At 50.8% G+C, this 19,311-nt stretch overlaps 1 protein-coding gene across 1 annotated transcript in view; it reads left to right on the forward strand.

Annotated features, from left to right (window-relative positions):
* The first annotated feature begins 23 nt into the window (after positions 1-23).
* ST14 (ST14 transmembrane serine protease matriptase) overlaps positions 24-19,311 on the forward strand; it is a 42,388-nt gene continuing 23,100 nt past the window's right edge. The window contains exon 1 of the mRNA XM_080650816.1: positions 24-287. Coding sequence (XP_080506942.1) covers positions 207-287 — 81 coding nt within the window. The 5' untranslated portion in view covers positions 24-206. The remainder of the gene's footprint in view (positions 288-19,311) is intronic.

The raw sequence follows: 19,311 nt of genomic DNA on the forward strand, positions 1-19,311 counted from the left end.
CGCGGGACAGGAAGAGCCGGGGCAGACCCGCCCCGCACACCGCTGCTGGCCGGGAGCCGGGCCTGCGACCGGACTCCCCGCCACCTGCGCCCGCCACCCCTCGCCTCCTGCGCCGCGCGCCCCGCGACCCACTGGCCCTGGCGGCGATGGGAGCCAGCCGCCCGCGGGGACCACGCCTCTGAGACCCGCGAGCGGTCACCGGGACCATGAAGAGCAATCGGGGTCGCAAGGGCGGAGGGGGCTCCAAGGACCTCGGCGCCGGACTCAAGTACAGCTCGCGGCCGGAGGTGGGCGAGGGCACGGGCGGCGGGTAGCCAGGACCCCTCGGGCCGGGGCGAGGGCAGCTGGCTTTGCAGGCGCCGTCCGGGCGGGGAGCCGGGGTGCGGCGGCAGCTGGACCGCCCGCACCTCTGCTGCGCTTTGTCTCGGCCGGGGACCGCTCCACTGCCCTCTGTGGCCCGGGAGCTGGCCCCACAGGTGGAATTTCCTGTTCGGCGGGTGCCTGGCCACAGGACCTTTGGTACCTGTTCTGCTGCGCGCCAGCCACGGGGGAGGCGGGAAGGCGCAGGTGTTCGGAGATGCGGACTCTCCAAGGAAAAAAGGGACCATCTCGGTCCCTGGTCCCTCGGGGGACTCCGCGCTATCAGAGCAACCCCCAGAGGAGCCAGGGTTGAGGGGGGTGGGGTGGGGGAGGCTTGGAGTGGGTGGTGTGGCCGGGAGAAGGGAGGTCTCCAGGGGGCTTTGGGGGGTAACCTTGCTTGACCTCTTCAGGAATTTGTTTTTTCCTTACTGGTCAGGGGCATTGGGGGCCCTTTGCAGAGGGCATCCGGGCACCTGGGAGACTAGAGCCTTGGCTGTCGTGAGTTTGGAGCTAAGGACTCCACGGCGGGGCTTGTGGCCGTCTCCAAGGGAGGACAGAGCTTGGGGGAAGGTGCCTCTGTGGGAAAGGATGTGGGAACGTGTCTTGAGCCTTTAGATGACAGGGAAGCCGGGAGCCCTTGTTTGGCAGGAAGAAGAGTGGGAGACTGAGAGATCTCAGACATGACGTGGAGGTCGCGCTGGGATGGGTTGCTAGTTGCCTTGAAGGGCACACCGAGGTGGCAGTGCTCAGCAGGACCCGCAGCCAGGCCCCCACCTCTGCCCAGCGGGGTCCCAGGTTTCCTGGCGGCCAGGTGAGCGCCAGCTGCAAAAGCCAGGCGGAGCCAGGCGGAGCGGTGCCCCTGCTCTCCCTGCGCCCAGGCGTCCTGTGCCCCGTGCTGTGGCACTGCCCCACGCCAGGTCCGATGTTGGAGCTCCTAAAACCACTTCCTTTGCTCCAGCGGCATCCTGGCTTAGGCAGCTCGCAGGAGCCGAGAACCACAAACAGAACTTGTTTCTTCCCCTTTTCACTCCTCTCCTTGTCCGAGCAAGCAAGCATGCGACTGGGCGGCCGGCCTGCGGGGCCTGTGCTGCTGGCCTCTCTCCGCCAGCTGGAGGCACTTCGCCCCATGGGTGCCTCTGTGTTCCTTCCTGTAATTGTCGTGTTTATGAGCCCTGGGTAATTGCCTACCGAGTCTCCTCAGTGAGGACCTGCCGGTGGGTGTTTGTTATTTCAGGGCGGGTTTTTCTCGGTGACTTCCCTTTCTGGCACTCTCTCCTGCGGACGCTGGGGAAGCAGGGTCTTCCCCGAGCCTCCTCTGAGTCATCTCTGACCGTGCGCACCCTAGCCCCACCCCACGGGGCCAGGCCTGGGGCTCACCTCCACATTCTGCCCTGAGCTCCAAGGGCACCACGGGTGGACGTCTCCTGCCCCCTGCCAGCCCTTGCTTTCTTCTCCCCTTGGCCCCAGTTTCTCACGTTCCATGGAGCTTGTCCACTCTGCACCCACTGCGCTCTTCCTCCCACTTGCGATGAGGTGCTTCCCTTCTCATGGGTCACTTTGTCACTTTGTCTCTCCCGCACCCCCATGCCCTCTGCTGAGCTCCATTGAACCAGCTCTGTACCTCGTTCTGTGCCCGGCACCATGGCAGGGAGGGCTAAAAGGCAAGTGGGACATGGCTGTTTCCCTTAAGGAGCTTACAATCTGGAGCGCCGTGTAAGAGGTGTGTGAAGAGATGAGACACAGTGTGCCCTGCAGGGAGTGGCCTGCTGTGCCCAAAGCCCATTCATTTCTCCAGGAAGTTCTCAGTATCCCTGCCCCCCCTGCCCCTGCCCCTGCCCCTGCCTCACCAGCAGCCCCACTCCCTGGGCCACGGACAGTGTTTGGACAGTGTTCACCGTCAGGTCTGCAGACTCTGCCTTCACTTGCTCCCTGACCGGGAGGAGCAGCTGCCTCCCTGGGTTTGTCTTCTGCGTCTGCAGAGCCTCGTTGCCATGCCAGCCCCCACAGGGCACCGTGCTGCTGGCAACGGTTCTACTTGGCGGTACTTGTGTCTGGCTGTGTGCTTCCCAAGGCTGATGCTCCCGCCTCTGCCGCACCCCTACCGGTTCCTGGGCAGCGGGAAGTGGCCGCTCGCTGCTCCGCACACCGTGTCTGGGGTTGTGTGAGCCCCGGTGCATGAGAGCTGGCGCACGATGCCGGCAACAAGAACGGGGAGGTCCGTCTCACTCAGGGTCCGGCCTCTGTTGAATATTTGATGGTGGCCATGAAGTCGCTTTGGCATCGATGGGTTCCTTCTCAGGGCTGCCCATGTAAGACTCGGTGTGCCCTAGGCATGGGGAAGCCAGGGTTGGGAAATCAGACGTGGGGGCTAGGCCGTACAGCTCTGGCTCTTCCGAGAGGCATCTCTTTGTTAACTGGTCAAACATTCACTCATCCACATAGCAGATCTCCATTAGGTACACACCGACGGAGCCTGTGCCAGGTATGGGGCACCAGCACTGGGGAAGACCCAGTGACACAGGCCCTGCCTTCGGGGAGCACCTAGTGTAGTGTGGGGGACAGGGGATTAAATTCTGTGTGGTAAGAACGAGGTTCCGGAGAAGCCCCGGTGGGCACTGAAGACGGGCAGCTGACCCAGGCTTGTGGAGTCAGAGCTGGTGAGTGGGGCAGAGGCCGTCGGTGATGTGGTGGCCGGAGTGACCCACGCGGAGGCAAGACCGGGTGCCGCTGCTTTTCCTGCTCAGAGACGTTACCTAATCTCTGAGCCTCAGCTTCTGTGGCTGTAAAATGGGGATGACATATATGTTCTAGGGTTGTTGCAAGGATTAAAAGGGAGGCTTTACAAAATGACAGCCATTTGTGAGTTGCAGCGTGGTGTATAAATCACAGTTTGAATTTCTGAGTTGAAAAAGGACTCGAGACTAACAGTAGGGTGATGTGGCGTCAGGAGAATGGATGCACATGAAGAGGCTCACAACCAGATTGTCCGGGGGGGGGGGGGGAGGCTCTGACCTCGCAGAAGGGCCGGCCTGCCCCCCTGGGCACAGGGAGTCTCTCTGAGGAACTTGGGGGCACAGATTCCAGCGATCGAAACCCTCCTCCCAGGGTCCCACCTGTCATTTCCCTCCCTTCACGTGGCTACTGTGAACATGACCCTCTATGAAATGGAAACGTGTGCCAAGACCATGGCACTGGCTGCTGGTCCCTTTCTCCTTTTTTTTTTTTTTTTTTTAATATATTTTATTGATTTTTTTACAGAGAGGAAGGGAGAGAGAGAGTTAGAAACATCGATCAGCTGCCTCTTGTACACCTCCCACCGGGGATGTGCATACAACCAAGGTACATGTCCTTGACCGGAATCGAACCCGGGACCCTTGAGTCCGCAGGCTGACGCTCTATCCACTGAGCCAAACCAGTCAGGGCCCTTTCTCCTTCTTATTCTCCGCTGCCCCTCCCATCACACAAAACAAAACGTTTAAACGCTTCCTTCTCTCTTGGGGCTCCCAGAGGCTCCTGTGCTGGAAGGTGTGTGCAAAGGGTGAGGGGTGGGCATGGAAGGTGGTCAGCAGGACACTAAGATTGTTCTTTCGGTGGGGACTCGCCTCACAGGTGCTGCAGATGGCCAAGCAGCCTGCCTTCTCCGGGGGTGGGGGGTGGATTTGTCCACCTTGGTCTGGGGAAGACCTTGGAATTCATGGCCCTCATTTAGGAGATGTGGACACTGAGGCATCAGAGAAGACAGTCCTCCCTCGATAGCTGCCCACTCCCTGTGGGAAGGCACTGAGGATGGGTCTGCCCCGAGCAGGCGCCGTATCATCACAGCTTCCCCCACAGGGTCCATTTATATGGCCTCTCACTCTGCTCCCCGGGAGCCGGGGGCGAGACTGTGTGCACTGTGGCCTGTGGCCACCCTGGCCACCGTGGTCTTGGAGTTCCTCTGGTAGCAGTTCCTTTTCTGGCTTGTGGTTCTGCCCGGGCTGTTGGCTCATGTCTCTCCTAAAGGAGAAAGCGTTCTTGGAAGAGGAAGGAGAGTGGGATGGAGCCCCAAGACGCCGTTGCGTCCGACACTGTGCACATGCTCCTGAGGTGTTTAGAGGACTAGTAATCATCGCCAGCGTCTGTGCAGCCTATGTCATGTGTTACGCCTCTTAGTACTATTATTATTACCCTTTTATAGGTGAGGAAAACGGGCCCAAAGCGAAAAAGTAGTGAGAGCAGGATTTGAACTCGGGTAGTCTGGCTCTGCTGTGTTTTGCTTGGACTGCTCTAGTGCAAGACAGAGCTGTCGGCCCAATGGGCTCAGGACGGGATGGATTACTAAGAGTAAGAATTGATTTGATTTGGGTAAGAGACTGGATTTCTCTTCTTGGGATGTGCCTGAGATGCCTGGGGCTTAGCAAAATTACAGTAGCATTTGCATGAGAATGAGGTTGGGAACATCTGGGCTCCTCAGAGAGAGCTCACCCTGGCTGGCAGTGGTGAGAAGCGTGTCTGGGGTTTGCTCACAGCTTGTGTCCAATAGCTGCCCTTTTTTGTTTGTTAAGAACTTTTCTAGAAGCAGGTCACCTACTGAAAATTCTTTCTTAGAATCTCATAGTTTCAGAATTTGCTTGTTCTTGCCAGACTTAGCAACAGAATCCTTAGAATCTTGGTAACGGTTGTCTGACTGGTCAAAATTTTGGCTCCTTTGTCTCTGAGATGGTGATGATGATGATGATGGTGAAAAGGAGAAGAATATGATGTCAGTCATTCTACCCCTCATTAAATATGCCCACTTAAATTCATTACCTCTGTTTATCCTCATAGCAACTGTGCGAGGAAAAAAAATGCCTAGTTCACAGATGAGAAGACTGAGGCTCAGAGAATTTACATAATGGCCCAAAGGCAGAGGTAGAACAAGGATTCAAACCCAGATCGCTGAGACTTCAAAGCCTGTGATTTTACCCGCAATGCCATTATACAGTTGTATTCCAAAGACGACGGTGATTGATGCCTATTCCCAGCCGAATCCTGGAGCACACCATTAAGCACTGTGGTGAGCACCAGGCGCCAACACAAGTCCACTAAACACCTGTCACACCACTCTTGTCTGGTTTCCCCTTTTAATGAGTTACTCATGTGGTAGACCAGGAGTCCGGCGGGGGATGCGATTTCAACAAGGCTTTGAACAAAACGTTCCTTTATTCATTACATGAATAAATGTCATAATGGAAATTTTTTTTTTAAAATATATTTTATTGATTTTTTACAGAGAGGAAGGGAGAGGGATAGAGAGTTAGAAACATCGATGAGAGAGAAACACCGATCAGCTGCCTCCTGCACACCTGGATGTGCCCGCAACCAAGTTACGTGCCCTTGACCGGAATCGAACCCGGGACCTTTCAGTCCGCAGGCCGACGCTCTATCCACTGAGCCAAACCGGTTTCGGCGGAAATTTTTAAATTAAAAATAATTTACCCCTTCAAGCCAACAAATCCGGTTGCTTACATTTTTTGATGCCTTTTTCCACTTCTTACCCTCTGTGTATGTTTTATCGAGTTTGTTGCTAGGCGCACACCAATTTGTGTTCTGGGAAAGGCATTGTATCAGCCTCCTATCTGCTGGGCACGGTGGAGGACGGGGGCCTGGAGAACCGTAAGGTCCGGTGGGCTTGTGTCTGATTGAAGGACTGTGCCAACAGGGTCCATTTATGGATCCGAGTCCCTCTGGGCTGCTCCTAACTTCTTCCTGGGTTCTGCGACATTTCTCATTTAGTAGCAACTCCGATGAGGTCTTGGAGCATCTGCTTATCCTCTTTGTTGATGGATGACACCCTCCTGGGGGGAAAGGCCATACCTTGGATGACTTAATTATGAGTCAGAAAGACATGGTCAGCCTCTAGGATAGGCAACTGTGTCCATCTCTGTTAGGAGTAAGTCATGCTCTTGCCGTACCACCCTGACAACGGACACTAAAGCCACTTCCTTCCCCCTGTGGTGATGTGACTGCTGTGCTGTGAGCCAGGATGATGAAGCAGGAGGAGATCCGGACTGTAGAGCTGACACCAGCTCAGTAAAAGCCAGGCATGTAATGTGGCTCCCTAGAATCTAAAGTAAATCCCCTCATATTTTTATTTGGTTGTAACTTTAAATTATTATTAAAAGGTTAATATGTACATATTTAAAGAGAATTTGGCTCAGATAAGTAGAAAGAATTTTAAACTGAGGAAAGTCCCCTAGAGAAGCATTTTATTAACTTGGTATTGCCTATCCTATGCATGTTTTCTGAAAGAAGTTGCTTTTTTTCCCCCCCTTACTACAAAAGTTAAGGGTTTTTTGGTTTGTTGTTGTTTTTTAGACAAGCAATACAGAAATATACAAAATAGAAGGTGAAATTCCTCTGAAATTCTCTTCCAGAGTTTTTAAAAAATATATTTTTATTGATTTCAGAGAGGAAGGGAGAGGGGGAGAGAGATAGAAACATCAGTGATGAGAGAGAATCATTGATTGGCTGCCTCCGCCCCACACGGGGGATGGAACCCAAGCATGTGCCCGCAACCCAAGCATGTGCCCTGACCGGGAATTGAGCCGTGACCTCCTGGTTCCTAAGCCATAAGTGAGGGGGAAAAAGAATTTTTTTAAAAAACAACTACCTTCTCTGTGAGCAGAGGATATTATCATTGGCGTTGTTTCTCAGATGCCAACAGAGATTTGTGACTTGTTGGTTATTGCTTCAACCACTGAGCCACGCCGGACGGGTTCTCTTCCAGATTTTATAATCTCTATAGTTTGTCTTATATTCTCCCACAGGTCTTCTATGCATATACAAACATGTACTTATTTGGATATTAATATATAGTATATGTGTACATGATTCTTCTTCCCCAAATGGAGTCATAATGTCACTCCTATTCTGCAACTAAAGACATGGTCAAATAAATTAATTCACACATTTATTAACTTTGGTTGTAGAGCAAAGACAGCCTGTATCTCCCCCCAGTCTTAAGGAGCAGGTGGTTTACCTGAGACTGAGACTGGGATGGTGGTGTGAAGGGGGTGCTAGGGAAACCTGGAGGAAGTCATCTCACTGAAACAGTGGGGGAGGGCCCTGCTTGGCAGCTTCTCAGAGGAGACACCTGAGGTGTTTAGGATGATGGGAAGGGCCTATGTGCTTTCTGACCTTTTTTTTTCTTTCTTTTCATTTAACATTGTCTCTTGGACAGTTTTTCCACATATCACCTACTTTTATTTAATTTTAAATATATTTTTATTGATTTTAGAGAGAAAGGGAATGGGAGAGGGATAGAAACATCAATGATGAGAGAGAATCATTGATCGGCTGCCTCCTGCACACCCCACACTGGGGATTGAGTCCACAACCTGGGCACGTGCCCTGACTGGGAATCAAACCATGTTCCTATGACGCTCAACCATTGAGCCATACTGGCCAGGCTTACCTACTCTTTTAAAAACCATTTTTGAGCCCTAACTGGATTGGCTCAGTGGATAGAGCGTCAGCCTGCAGACTGAAAGGTCCCAGGTTCGATTCCAGTCAAGGGCATGTACCTTGGTTGAGGGCACATCCCCAGTAGGAGGTGTGCAGGAGGCAGCTGATGGATGTTTCTCTCTCATCAATGTTTCTAACTCTCTATCCTTCTCCCTTCCTCTCTGTAAAAAATCAATAAAATATATATTTTTTAAAAAAACCATTTTTGATTGTTGCATAAGCTTCCAACAAGTGGCTGTATCCTTGCTGATTCATTGTTTCATTTTGTGTGTGTGCTAATTGAATATGTTAATGGCAACAGCTGGATCAGGAGAAGGTGGGTAACTGATGAACTGCTCCCAGGGAGACCACTCGGTCAGGCCTCATTTGGATTATGCTGTAGAGTGCTGGGTTCCATGTCTGCATGGGAATATTGCTAGCTCATCGTATTGTGAGGTTGGACCAGATGGCCAGAGGCTTAGGAAACACTTGGATGTCTAGATGATTGCGTTGAGCGTGTTTAGCGAGAGGAGGAGCCGACTCAGCATGGGGACCTGGAAGTCCTCCGGGAGCTGCCTGAGCTGCAGGAGCTGCAGGAGTTCGGCTGGCCCCATTGCCACACTCACGTGCCGGCCATTGTGATGCTGATCACACCTGGTGGAGGAAGGATTTGTAATGTTGGCAGCCAATGAAAATGCTATTTCCCCCAGAAAGGATGGCCTTCGGAGGATGGGGGATGGGATGATGGCTACAAATTGCCTCAGCTCTAAGAATCCAAGTCCAAGGATATGGTTCCGCAGCTCTCCCCGGGCTCCTATCCTGTTACCTCCCTCCACGACAGGGTTCTGGGTTGTGACCTTGGACTTGGGTCCCCAGACCCCCTCCCTCGTGGTGCTTTCTTTCCTGTTTGCGTATTCAGTTCTTTCACCCAAACAGCCACTTAGCAGGGGTCCTCAAACTTTTTAAACAGGGGGCCAGTTCACTGTCCCTCAGACCGTTGGAGGGCCGGACTATAGTTTAAAGAAAAAAACTGAACAAATTCCTATGCGCACTGCGGGCCCGGGACAAATCGGCTGCTAAACAGGACAGGCAGCGGCACCCGGCGGGCCGGATCAATGTCCTCGGCGGGCCGTAGTTTGAGGACACCTGACTTAGAGTGTACTCCGACCTGCCTGAGAGCTACGCAGAAGGTGGGAGAGATGTTTTTTAATGCAGTCCGTGCCAGAAGGCACGTGGGCTTGGGGCTCTTCCACTAACTTCTGCAGATCCTGGGTTCACCAGCACGGCTGCTCACCACCACAGACGTCTCGTGGAATACTACTCAGCAGTAAAAAGGAACAAGCCACTGAAGCGTGCAGTGACTTGAGTCACGCTCCAGGGAATTTTGCTGCGTGAAAAAAGCCAGCAGTCCCTACATTTATATACTGGATAATTCACTTCTATAACGTTTGAAAGGACAGCTTTAGGACTGGAAGATGGGTTAGTGGGGAGGGGCCGGGAGGGAGGTGGGCATGGTCACACCCAGGCAGCAAGAGGGTCAGAATCTCCACTTTGCCGGTGGGTGAATACAAGAAACGATATCAGTGATAACAGCGTATGTGGAACTTAATGTTGACACACAGAGCAACACGAGCAAAACGGGAAACGTGACTCAGATCAATGGGTTATATATATATATTTTTTAATATATTTTATTGATTTTTTACAGAGAGGAAGGGAGAGGGATAGAGAGTTAGAAACATTGATGAGAGAGAAACATCGATCAGCTGCCTCCTGCACACCTCCCACGAGGGATGTGCCCACAACCAAGGTACATGCCCTTGACCTGAATCGAATCCGGGACCCCTCAGTCCGCAGGCCGATGCTCTATCCACTGAGCCAAACCAGCCAGGGCTCAATGGGTTATATTAATGTTGTGGTCGTTAATATAGTTTCATAGGATGTTAGAATTGGGGGAACCTGGGCAGAGTGTCCAAGGGACCCGTTGGTGTTATTTCTTACAAACTGCACATGATTCTGTCATGATCTCAACAAGTGTGTCAATAATTCAGAAAGCACTAGCCTGTGAAATCAAAACGTGGGCTCAAGCAAAAGGCTGAGAAGGAGTTACACGGCACTGCCTTCACTTCTTGCTCCTCTTGCTGGGTTTCTGGGGGGATCTGCCTGGTGGTCGCTGCAGGTGGGTGCTTCTGCTCCCTGTCTGGTGACACGCTGGGGCAGGTGGGAAGGTCGGGGGCCGGGAAGAGGACCCCTGACAAATGAGGACGGACCCAAGAGCCCAGGGAAGGGAAGGGGCAGCGGGGCGTTGGGGCAGCGGATGGAGGGTGAACTTGGAGGCTAGATGGAATTCTCTGGTGGAATTACAAAAGCGGATGTGTCCTGGGGGTAGCTTTTAACTGGGAGAGGAAGAGACTCGAAGAGACCAAATTTGGGGGCGCTGTAAGCTGAACTAGGATGTGAGCTGAGCATTCTCTCCCCTTCCAGCGCCGACACACGTTTGGAAAGTCCCCAGCTTGTTTTGGGTACACTCTACACCTGGCTGTGGAGAGAGACATCTTTCAAGCAATCAATCTATCAACCAATCAATTGCTAACGTTGGCAAGGTCAAGGGTAAAGGGATGGGGAAAGCAGAACAAATAGGAACCGGGGCACCCTGACCTCCCAGGGCTGCCTGGTCTGCTCACTGATGCCAAGTGGGTGGTGCAGGTCATAGGGGAGGCGAGGGCCCAGGAGAACGTACTGTGGATTGAGATGGTCCGCAGAGGTTTCCCGCAGGGGCGTGGCCTTGGCTGTGTCCTCAAGGGCAGGCAGGTTTGGTAGGTGGTGAGAGGAGTCCTTCTGAGTGGGCAGGAGGGGACCAGCCTCCTGGTTTCATGCAGGATTGGGGACCTCCTGGCTGGGGGCAGGGTGAGAGGTGGGGGCCGTCAGCACCCCTAGATCAGATGTGTAAACCGAGACCTGGAGCGTGCTCAGGCAGACTCCCTGGTTTTGCTGGGAAAATGGCTTCAGGTCCAAGAATGGGTGACAAAACCCCAAGGAGGGCTGTCTCCCCTCCCCTCCTCCCTCCCCACCCCCTGCAGTCCCTGCTGGCCTCTGCGCAGGGGGGAGGAAGGGAGGGGAGACAGCAGCAGGAGGAGGCCCTTGGGGTGCAGGGATGGATGGGCTGGTCTTGGTTTGTGGCTCCCAGGGGCTTCCTGTATGAGGCCTCCAGGCAGACTTGTGCTTTTAAGGGTGTTCTTTTTGTTTTGTTTTGTTTTGTTTTGTTTGAATGTTTTAACCTGAACTCCAGCTGCTCCACAAGACCAGAGGGAGGAATGGGCCTTGCTTGGCTTTGGGCAGGTGGATGGACGGTGGGTGGAGAGATCAAAACTGAAGGGAGATCGTAGGTAGGCCCTTGTCATTAGCATGAGTCAGGTAATTTGTTTTTACAACACCTCCACTTAGAAGGCTGCAAGGGGTTATTAACCCACTTTTTAGAGAGGAGAACAAGGCACAGTGAGGCCTATTTGCCCCAATGGCTCAGAGCTCCCAGGCCCCACACCTCATGTAGGTGCCACCCACCCCGATCCCTCAAAAGGGAAGGCAGGGACTTGCATCAGGGGTCCTCCCCAGTCTGTGGTCTGTCCCCTTTGGGGGTCATGTTGCAGGTGCGTGTGGTCCCAGGACCCTGCTCTGTGTTCAGGGCCTGGGCAGTGCATGGAGTTGGGGAGGGAGCCTTGCTGGCTGGCAGGGGCCCAGCCCGGGTTTCTTGCTGACACAGTGCCCGGTTGGCTGAGTCAGGCCCCCACGACTTCTCTTCCTGCCCCGACCAGGTGTGCAGCTTTGTTTGATCTTTCCTTCCCTGGGAACTTAGCTGGGGGTCAGCGTCCTGTTCCCCTGGGTGGCTCGGGGCCACGGATCTCAGGTAATTCTGGGCTTCTTCTTCTGGTGGGAGGACATTGACGGGTCAAAGGGCAAGTGTGAGAAGTTGGGCAACAAGAGGCAGCAGGTTCCGAAGTCCACCACCAGCTGACCCCACCTTGGCTGGGCGTGTGTCTCCGAGGAACTCCGGTGGCCGCCTAGGAGACCAAGGGATGCCCATAGCCTGTTGTGGGAGGGCCCCAGGCATGGAAGCAAAGATCCACCCCGTCCAGCTGAAACTGAAACTGACCGGCTGGCGCCTCTCTCTGTGGTGGGACGTGGGCGAGCCCAGCCTACGCTTCTGGGAAATGAAGGCTGAGTTGCTGGGACTTGAAGTTCCTAAGAATAACCTGGCCCCGCTCCTGGCTGCTGTGTCAGCCTCTCCATAGAGAGGGGCTTGGGAATGTGGATGCTGGAAGCACGTTGCTCACTTCACTTCATTTTTATTGTTACTTTGCATGCCCAGGCCGGTCGGGGAAACGCTGGGGTGGGACCATCCATGGGATCCTGAGACTCTGGCTTCTGAGATCAGTTGTTGGGGCTGCTGAGTGGGCGGAGGATTCTGATGTGGTTCTTTTCCCTTCTCCTGTGTCCCTTTGGTCATCCTGTGATGAACAAACTGAGTGTCCTCTCAGCTGGTCACTGTGCTGGGCCGGGGCTACAACGGCGGCAGGGTGGCTGAAGCCTTGCTCCCGGGAACCTGCATACGGGCTGCTGCTCTCTGTCTACAGCTGCCCGAGGTGTCCTAAGTGTGGGTGGTGACTTAAGTAGGGAGACATATTTGCCCCAGGAGGTCACGGTTCGATTCCCCGTCAGGGCACATGCCTGGGTTGTGGGCTCGATCCCTGGTAGGGGTTGTGCGGGAGGGAGCCGATCAGTGATTCACTCATCATTGATGTTTCTATTTCTCTCTGCCTCTCCCTTCCTCTCTGAAATCAATAAAAATATATATATTTTTTAAAAGTAGAGTGAGCCATCCTAAGTAGGGCCCCTCATAATCAGCCACTTAAAAAAAGAGGCCTTTCTCTAGTTTCTCCTTGGAATCTCAATGCTATGCGGCCCTACTGTGCTCAGCATCGCCTGGGAAGACAAAGGCAGCGTTAGTTTTTGGAATTCATTTCTTGCGCTGTCGTCTTAGGTGGCCCGTGTATCTGGGGATTCTGGCCAGGATCTGACAGGGACTGGCATCCGAGAGGGGATGTGAGAGTTATGCTGGCTTTGTATTTCTCCTTGTAGAGGAAGGCACGTGCCTTCGAGTGCCACAGAACACAACACTTCCTCTCCTTGGAGAACCATTGCAGATGCTCAGACGGTCCTTTCTTGCTTGAACAATCTCAGGGATATTGTATGGCTCTAATGACCCTAGTGACAGTGATGACATCATGGAGCTGAAATCCACCCCGTCTGGTGACGGGTACACTGAGTCACCAGACCCCTACGTGAACAGCACCTGCCACAAATCAACGGCAGAATCGGCAGTGGCGTGTGGAGCCAGTCACCCTGTTCTAGTCTCAGGTCTGAGCAACACACCTTTGTGTCCAGCCAGTGACATCACCCCTGCCCCTTGACCTTGGTCTCCAGCAGCGAAAGCAGGTTACCAGTTGCGGTGTGATGGTCTTGCACGGTTCCTCCCAGGACTCTGAGTGACCTTTTCTGTTTTCAGGTTCATTCCCCTTCCCAGCAGGTCACACCCAACCTTAGCCAAATGAGCAACGATCCTTAAAAAAACACACACAACCATCTGGCATGAAGATTTCTTTGCTCCTCGTCTGCTTACATGGGAATCTTGCATGGATTTTCGGATTGTTGTTATTTTTAAAATTTATTTAATTTATTTTTTTATTGCTTTCAGAGAGGAAGGGAGAGGGAGAGAGAGAGAGAAACATCAATGATGAGAGAGAACCATTGATCGGCTGCCTCCTGCTCGCCCCCTATTGGGGATCGAGCCCGCAACCCAGGCATGTGCCCTTGACAGAGAATCGAACCGTGACCTCCTGGCTCCTAGGTCCACACTCAACCACTGAGCCATGCCAGCCGGTCAGTTAGTGTTATTTTTGTCATTTATGAATGTCAACACTCATCAGTTGCTTTTCTCTAGTCAGGCCCACACTCCGAACGACCGGTGACAAGTGTAGCTCTGGATTCACTAGGATCCCCTAGTGCCAGTGGGAGCATGGGCCCCAGAGAGTTGGGAGCTGGTGGCGGGCCTGCCAGCGTGTGCTTGGGAGCCAGGAGACGGTCCCTCTGGAGTGGGAGGATTGTTTGGTTGACTTGGACACCGTTTTGTTTGCTTAGTATTGAGCTTTCATCCCTGGTAAGTTTCGTACTCCAGGGGAGTCAGGGACTACAAGGGTCTTTCTTCTGTCAAAAATAGCTTTTGGCCAAAACCGGTTTGGCTCAGTGGATAGAGCGTCGGCCTGCGGACTGAGGGGTCCCGGGTTCGATTCCGGTCAAGGGCATGTACCTTGGTTGCAGGCACATCCCCAGTGGGAGGTGTGCAGGAGGCAGCTGATCGATGTTTCTCTCTCATCGATGTTTCTAGCTCTCTATCCCTCTCCCTTCCTCTCTGTAAAATGTCAATAAAATATATTAAAAAAAAATATATAGCTTTTGTACATCAGTTTATTAGGACAACCACCGGCCTTGGGGAGGAGATGAGTCGCTTGCACGGGTGTGCTTAAAGCAACAGGAAATAGGGTACTGAAGGGCTTCTACATGCTCCTGGATTTCTGGACCATCCTCTCTATCCCTCTAATAAGTTGGATGTCAATAAATAAATAAGTAAATGAAATAATAAGTTGGATGGGAATGGCGATCATCTGACCCTGTCCCTGCAACCTGCCCCTTGGGTCATCCCCCTTCATCCCTCCAGGTTCTTCACTCTTCATGTACCCCCAAGCTTTTCACGCCCACCTGTCCTCCAGGAAATCATTCCTGGCTTCTTGTCCGAGCTGGTGTTGAGCCTTGCTGGGTGTCTGGGGCCTGTGGCTGGCTGGTGGCAATTGGCCTTTTATTTGTTTGTAGTAAGCAAGCATCTGGCTTCACAGTGCTGGGTTTTGTATGTACACCTGTAGTAAGCAAGCATCTGGCTTCACAGTGCTGGGTTTTGTATGTACACCTGTAGTAAGCAAGCATCTGGCTTCACAGTGCTGGGTTTTGTATGTACACCTGTAGTAAGCAAGCATCTGGCTTCACAGTGCTGGGTTTTGTATGTACACCTGTAGTAAGCAAGCATCTGGCTTCACAGCGCTGCGTTCTGTATGAACACTTGCCAATGTGTTTACTTCTACGAAAGAGAGCAAGAAGAGGCAAAAGCAGACGCCGGCATGCGTTCTCTCCCATTGGCTCCGTGGCCCTGCAGAGAGATTGTTATGTGGAGGGGGATGGTTGTGTGTGTAGCCAAGCCGAATGGATGGAGCTCCCTGCCCCCTCCTCCACCAGAGCATGCTTGAAACTCGTCTGCGGTGGAAGGGCGTGGCTCTCAGCCTTAGTGTTGCTGCTTTACTGACTTCACTACCTTTGTGACTTTGTACAGGTCACTCCCTCTCCGCCTCAGTTTCCTTATCAATAAAACCACTGGGCTAGGCCAGGTAATCTCTAACATGCCTAAAAATGGAGCAGAGAGTAGGGCCATAAAAGGAAACAGTCTAATTACTGATTAAACAGCATTTCTGGGCTGAGTGGAGCCCAGCGGTCACACTGCAGGGACCACCAAGGCTCTACCATTGAGCCTGTCCCCCGGCTGATGGCCTTGCTCCAAGGCCAGGCCTGGGCCGCCCTGGGGTGCCCTGTCCATGGGGCTTGCTTTCCTTCTTCCCTGAATACTTGCTTCCTGAGTACTGGAAGCTGACCACTCTGGGAGGCAGAGACCAGGACCACCTGGCTGCGTGATCCTGCCAAGTCCTCATTTCTCCTGGCCTGGTCTGTAGGACAGGGTGGTGGCCCTACTCATGAGTGATTCCAGGATGGTTGCGAGGCTCAAGTAAGAAAATAGTTGTGAAATTACTCTGTAAATTGAAAATAAAAACAATAAACAATCATTTTTCTTACATTTCTTCTAACACATACGCACATTTATACAGTCTGTTTAGAGAGTCTAGCTCTAAAGCCTTATTTTTTTTATTATTAAATCTTTAATTATGATTAGACAACCAAGGACCATTGGCCATTGAAAGAAAACCCACAGCCTGAAAGAGAAGGACAAAGTTCTGAAGAGAATGACGACATATCGATATATATAAATACCTAGTTGGTAACCTCAGAAAGGGCCAGAAGGTAATGCATTCATAACATAAGAAAAGATGCCCAATAAAGTAACCATCAAAGAATAAAGCATCATTCTTGGAAATGAAATAGATGATTTTTGAAATTTAAAGAAAAACACGCATTGCCTTTATAGTAAGTCTTGATCAGGTGGTTTTAGTCCTCCAGTTTTGTTCTTCTTTTCATGGTCTGCTGTAATTTCCATATGAAGTTCAGAGCAGAGAGCTCATCAAAAAGCCAGCTGAAATTCTGATCAAGATTATATTGGATCTCTAGACAAACTTGAGAATAGATATCTTGACTACATTGACTCTTGCAATCCGTGAACATGCGATGTTGCTTTGATTTATTTTGGTCTTTTAAAATTTCTCTCAGCAATGTTTTATATATTTTAAAATATTTTTATTGATCTCAGAGAGGAAGGGAGAGGGAGCAAGATATAGAAACTTCAATGATGAGAGAATCATTGGTCGACTGCCTCCTGCACACCCCCTACTGGGGATCGGGCCTTATTTCTTTGATAATATCCTCAGCCAGGCTCTGGAATTGGGCTCTGGTGTCACAGGAGATAGAGGTGAGAAGGGAAGGACATTGTTAGAAGTCCTCAGATCTCCACTTGTGTCCCAAGCAAAAACACCCCATCCCACCAGTCCCACATCAGGGGTGGGAAGTTGATGTCTCTCACATGTTCTAGAATGTTAGTGGCTGGGTTTAAATTGCTCCATCCAAGAGATTTTTTAAAAAAATTATTCTCTGGAACAATTAAAGCACCCCATAGAAAAGATCTGCAATAGCTTAACTGTTGGGAGTGTCCAGTAAAAAAGCCACTTGTGCCAAGCCATTCACACAAAGCTTCTAAACAGCCTTGTGGACCTCATTCCTAAATACTCATGAACAACCAAGCATTCTCGGGCATTGGGGAAAGCCTTGAACATGAAAGAGAAAAGGCATTCAGTAGAAATACAAAGATGAGAAGATTGTCCACCCAAAATTCAGAGAAAAAGAAGACTAAAATTCAGAGAACAAGAAAGGACTGTCAGAAATTAAAGTTTTAAAGCAGAAATGAAAAACTCAATAGAAAGATTAAGAAACAAGATGGATAATTGCAGAGAAAGAATAAGTTAGAGATCAATACATATAATAAAAATTGCAGAGAGGTAGAGCAGAGGATATGAAGGGGAGGATATAATCTAAGAAATAATACAAGAAAGTTTTCCAGGTGCAAAGATAAGAGTTCTCAAATTCAAAGGGTAGGTGGAGATTTCAGCTCACGAAATTAAAAAAAAAAAAAAAAAAAAAAAAAAAAAACAATTCAAACCACATCCTCTAGGCTTTCAGAGAAAGATGAAAAAATACTATTATCATATGTCTCAAAAGCCAAATTAAAAGCTAAAAAAACAATGGAGCCTTTAAAATTGTAAATGAAAATTATTTGACACCTGTAGTTCTATACCTAGCCAAACTATCAACACACATGACTGCAGAATTAAGGTACTTTCAGGAATATCCAAAGTCTGACATTTCTCCAGAAGTTACTGAAGTATGTGCTCCACCAAAATGAAGTGATCCAGGAGAGATGAAGATATAGAATCCAGAAAATGGGGGTTTTTAACATAAGAGGGAGGTGAAGGGAATTCCCAGGATGATGGTGAAGGAGGTTCCAGACACTAGCTATGAGAAAGGACACAGGACTGTAAGAGGGAGACCCCCTGGAGGAAAATGAAATGAGAGGCTATTTGATAGACTTTTTGTGTGGAAGATTAAAAGAGTATTACAGAGGTCTTTGATTGTATGGAAAGACTTGGATGTGTGTTAAAAAGAAACCCAGTGAAAGAATATTTGCAGCAGGGAAAACAAAATATAGTTGTACTGGGAAAGAAATAATAGTGAACAATATTTTCAGAGACTAATAATGAAAACACAGAGTATGGATGTAATTTTTTAAAAAACTTTAGCCCTATCACTATGGGGAGGTTAGGTGAGAGCGAAGGAAGGACATTGAAGTCCACATTATCATAAAAAAAGTCAGTTGATTCTATTTTAAATAGATGAATCAAGAGACAGTAGTACTGGCATATAAGGTAGAAATATGGGGACAAATTCCAGAGCAAGCAGTTTGCCTCTGGGGTGTGTTTCTTATCTTTTTTTAAAATTTCTTTTTATTGAGGTATAATTGACATACAATAATGTGTAAGTTTAAGGTGTATAGCGTGTTGATTTGATACATTTATGTACTGTGATATGATTACCATGGTCAGGTCAGCTATGGAGTGTGTTCCTGTGTACGATATTACATAAAGTCACAGATACAACCAGTTGGGAAAGTAAAAATTTAGAGATAAAAGTATCCAAATGTGACAGGAATGGGGAGAATCTTTCATAGAGAAGGTTTAAATGTGACAAACAAAGAAATGTCCATTCAAGCACGTTATTTAGAGTTCTGAGGTTAACACCAGAAGAACCACATCTGCACACGGTTAAAAATGGCACAGCTGTGGAATTTGGGGTGTGGCTCTCACTTTTATTACAATTGCTTTTGCCGTGGATATGAGGTAGTTAAGCCTATGAACCGTTCAATTTCATGACACACAGCCCCTCTGCATGATTGAAGACAGGCAGATCGCGTGTTGGAAAAAGTTCACATGTCATGGAATGCTGGCCCTGCACCTGCCCCATCCACACATGGTCCCCCCCACCCCCGCCACTTCCTGATGCCCCTTTACAGGGAGGACCCCAGGAAGCCACCATCCTGTTTGTGGGAAGGTGTTTTTTTGTCGTTGTCGTTTGTTTAATACACTTTTACTAGAGGCCTGGTGCACGAAATTCGTGCACAGGGGGTGTGTCCCTCAGCCCAGCCTGCACCCTCTCCAATCTGGAACCCCTCAAGGGATGTCCAACTGCCCGTTTAGGCCCGATCCCATAGGCCTAAACGGGCAGTCGGACATCCCTCTCACAATCCAGGACTGCCTGCCTTCCTGATTGCCCCTAACCGCTTCTGCCTGCCAGCCTGATCACCCCCTAACCACTCCCCTGCCAGCCTGATTGATGCCTAACTGCTCCCCTGCCAGCCTGATTGCCCCTAACTGCCCTTCCCTGCAGGCCTGGTCACCCCTAACTGCCCTCCCCTGCAGGCCTGGGTCCCCCCCAACTGCCCTTCCCTGCAGGCCCGGTTGCCCCCAACTTCCCTCCTCTGCCGGCCTGGTCACCCCTAACTGTTCTCCCTTGCAGGCTTGATTGCCCCCAACTGCCCTCCCCTGCTGGTCTGATGCCTCCCAACTGCCCTCCCCTGCTGGCCATCTTGTGGCGGCCATCTTGTGTCCACAT

Source organism: Plecotus auritus (genome assembly GCF_963455305.1).
Source record: "Plecotus auritus genome assembly, chromosome: 13".
Lineage (NCBI taxonomy): Eukaryota > Metazoa > Chordata > Mammalia > Chiroptera > Vespertilionidae > Plecotus > Plecotus auritus.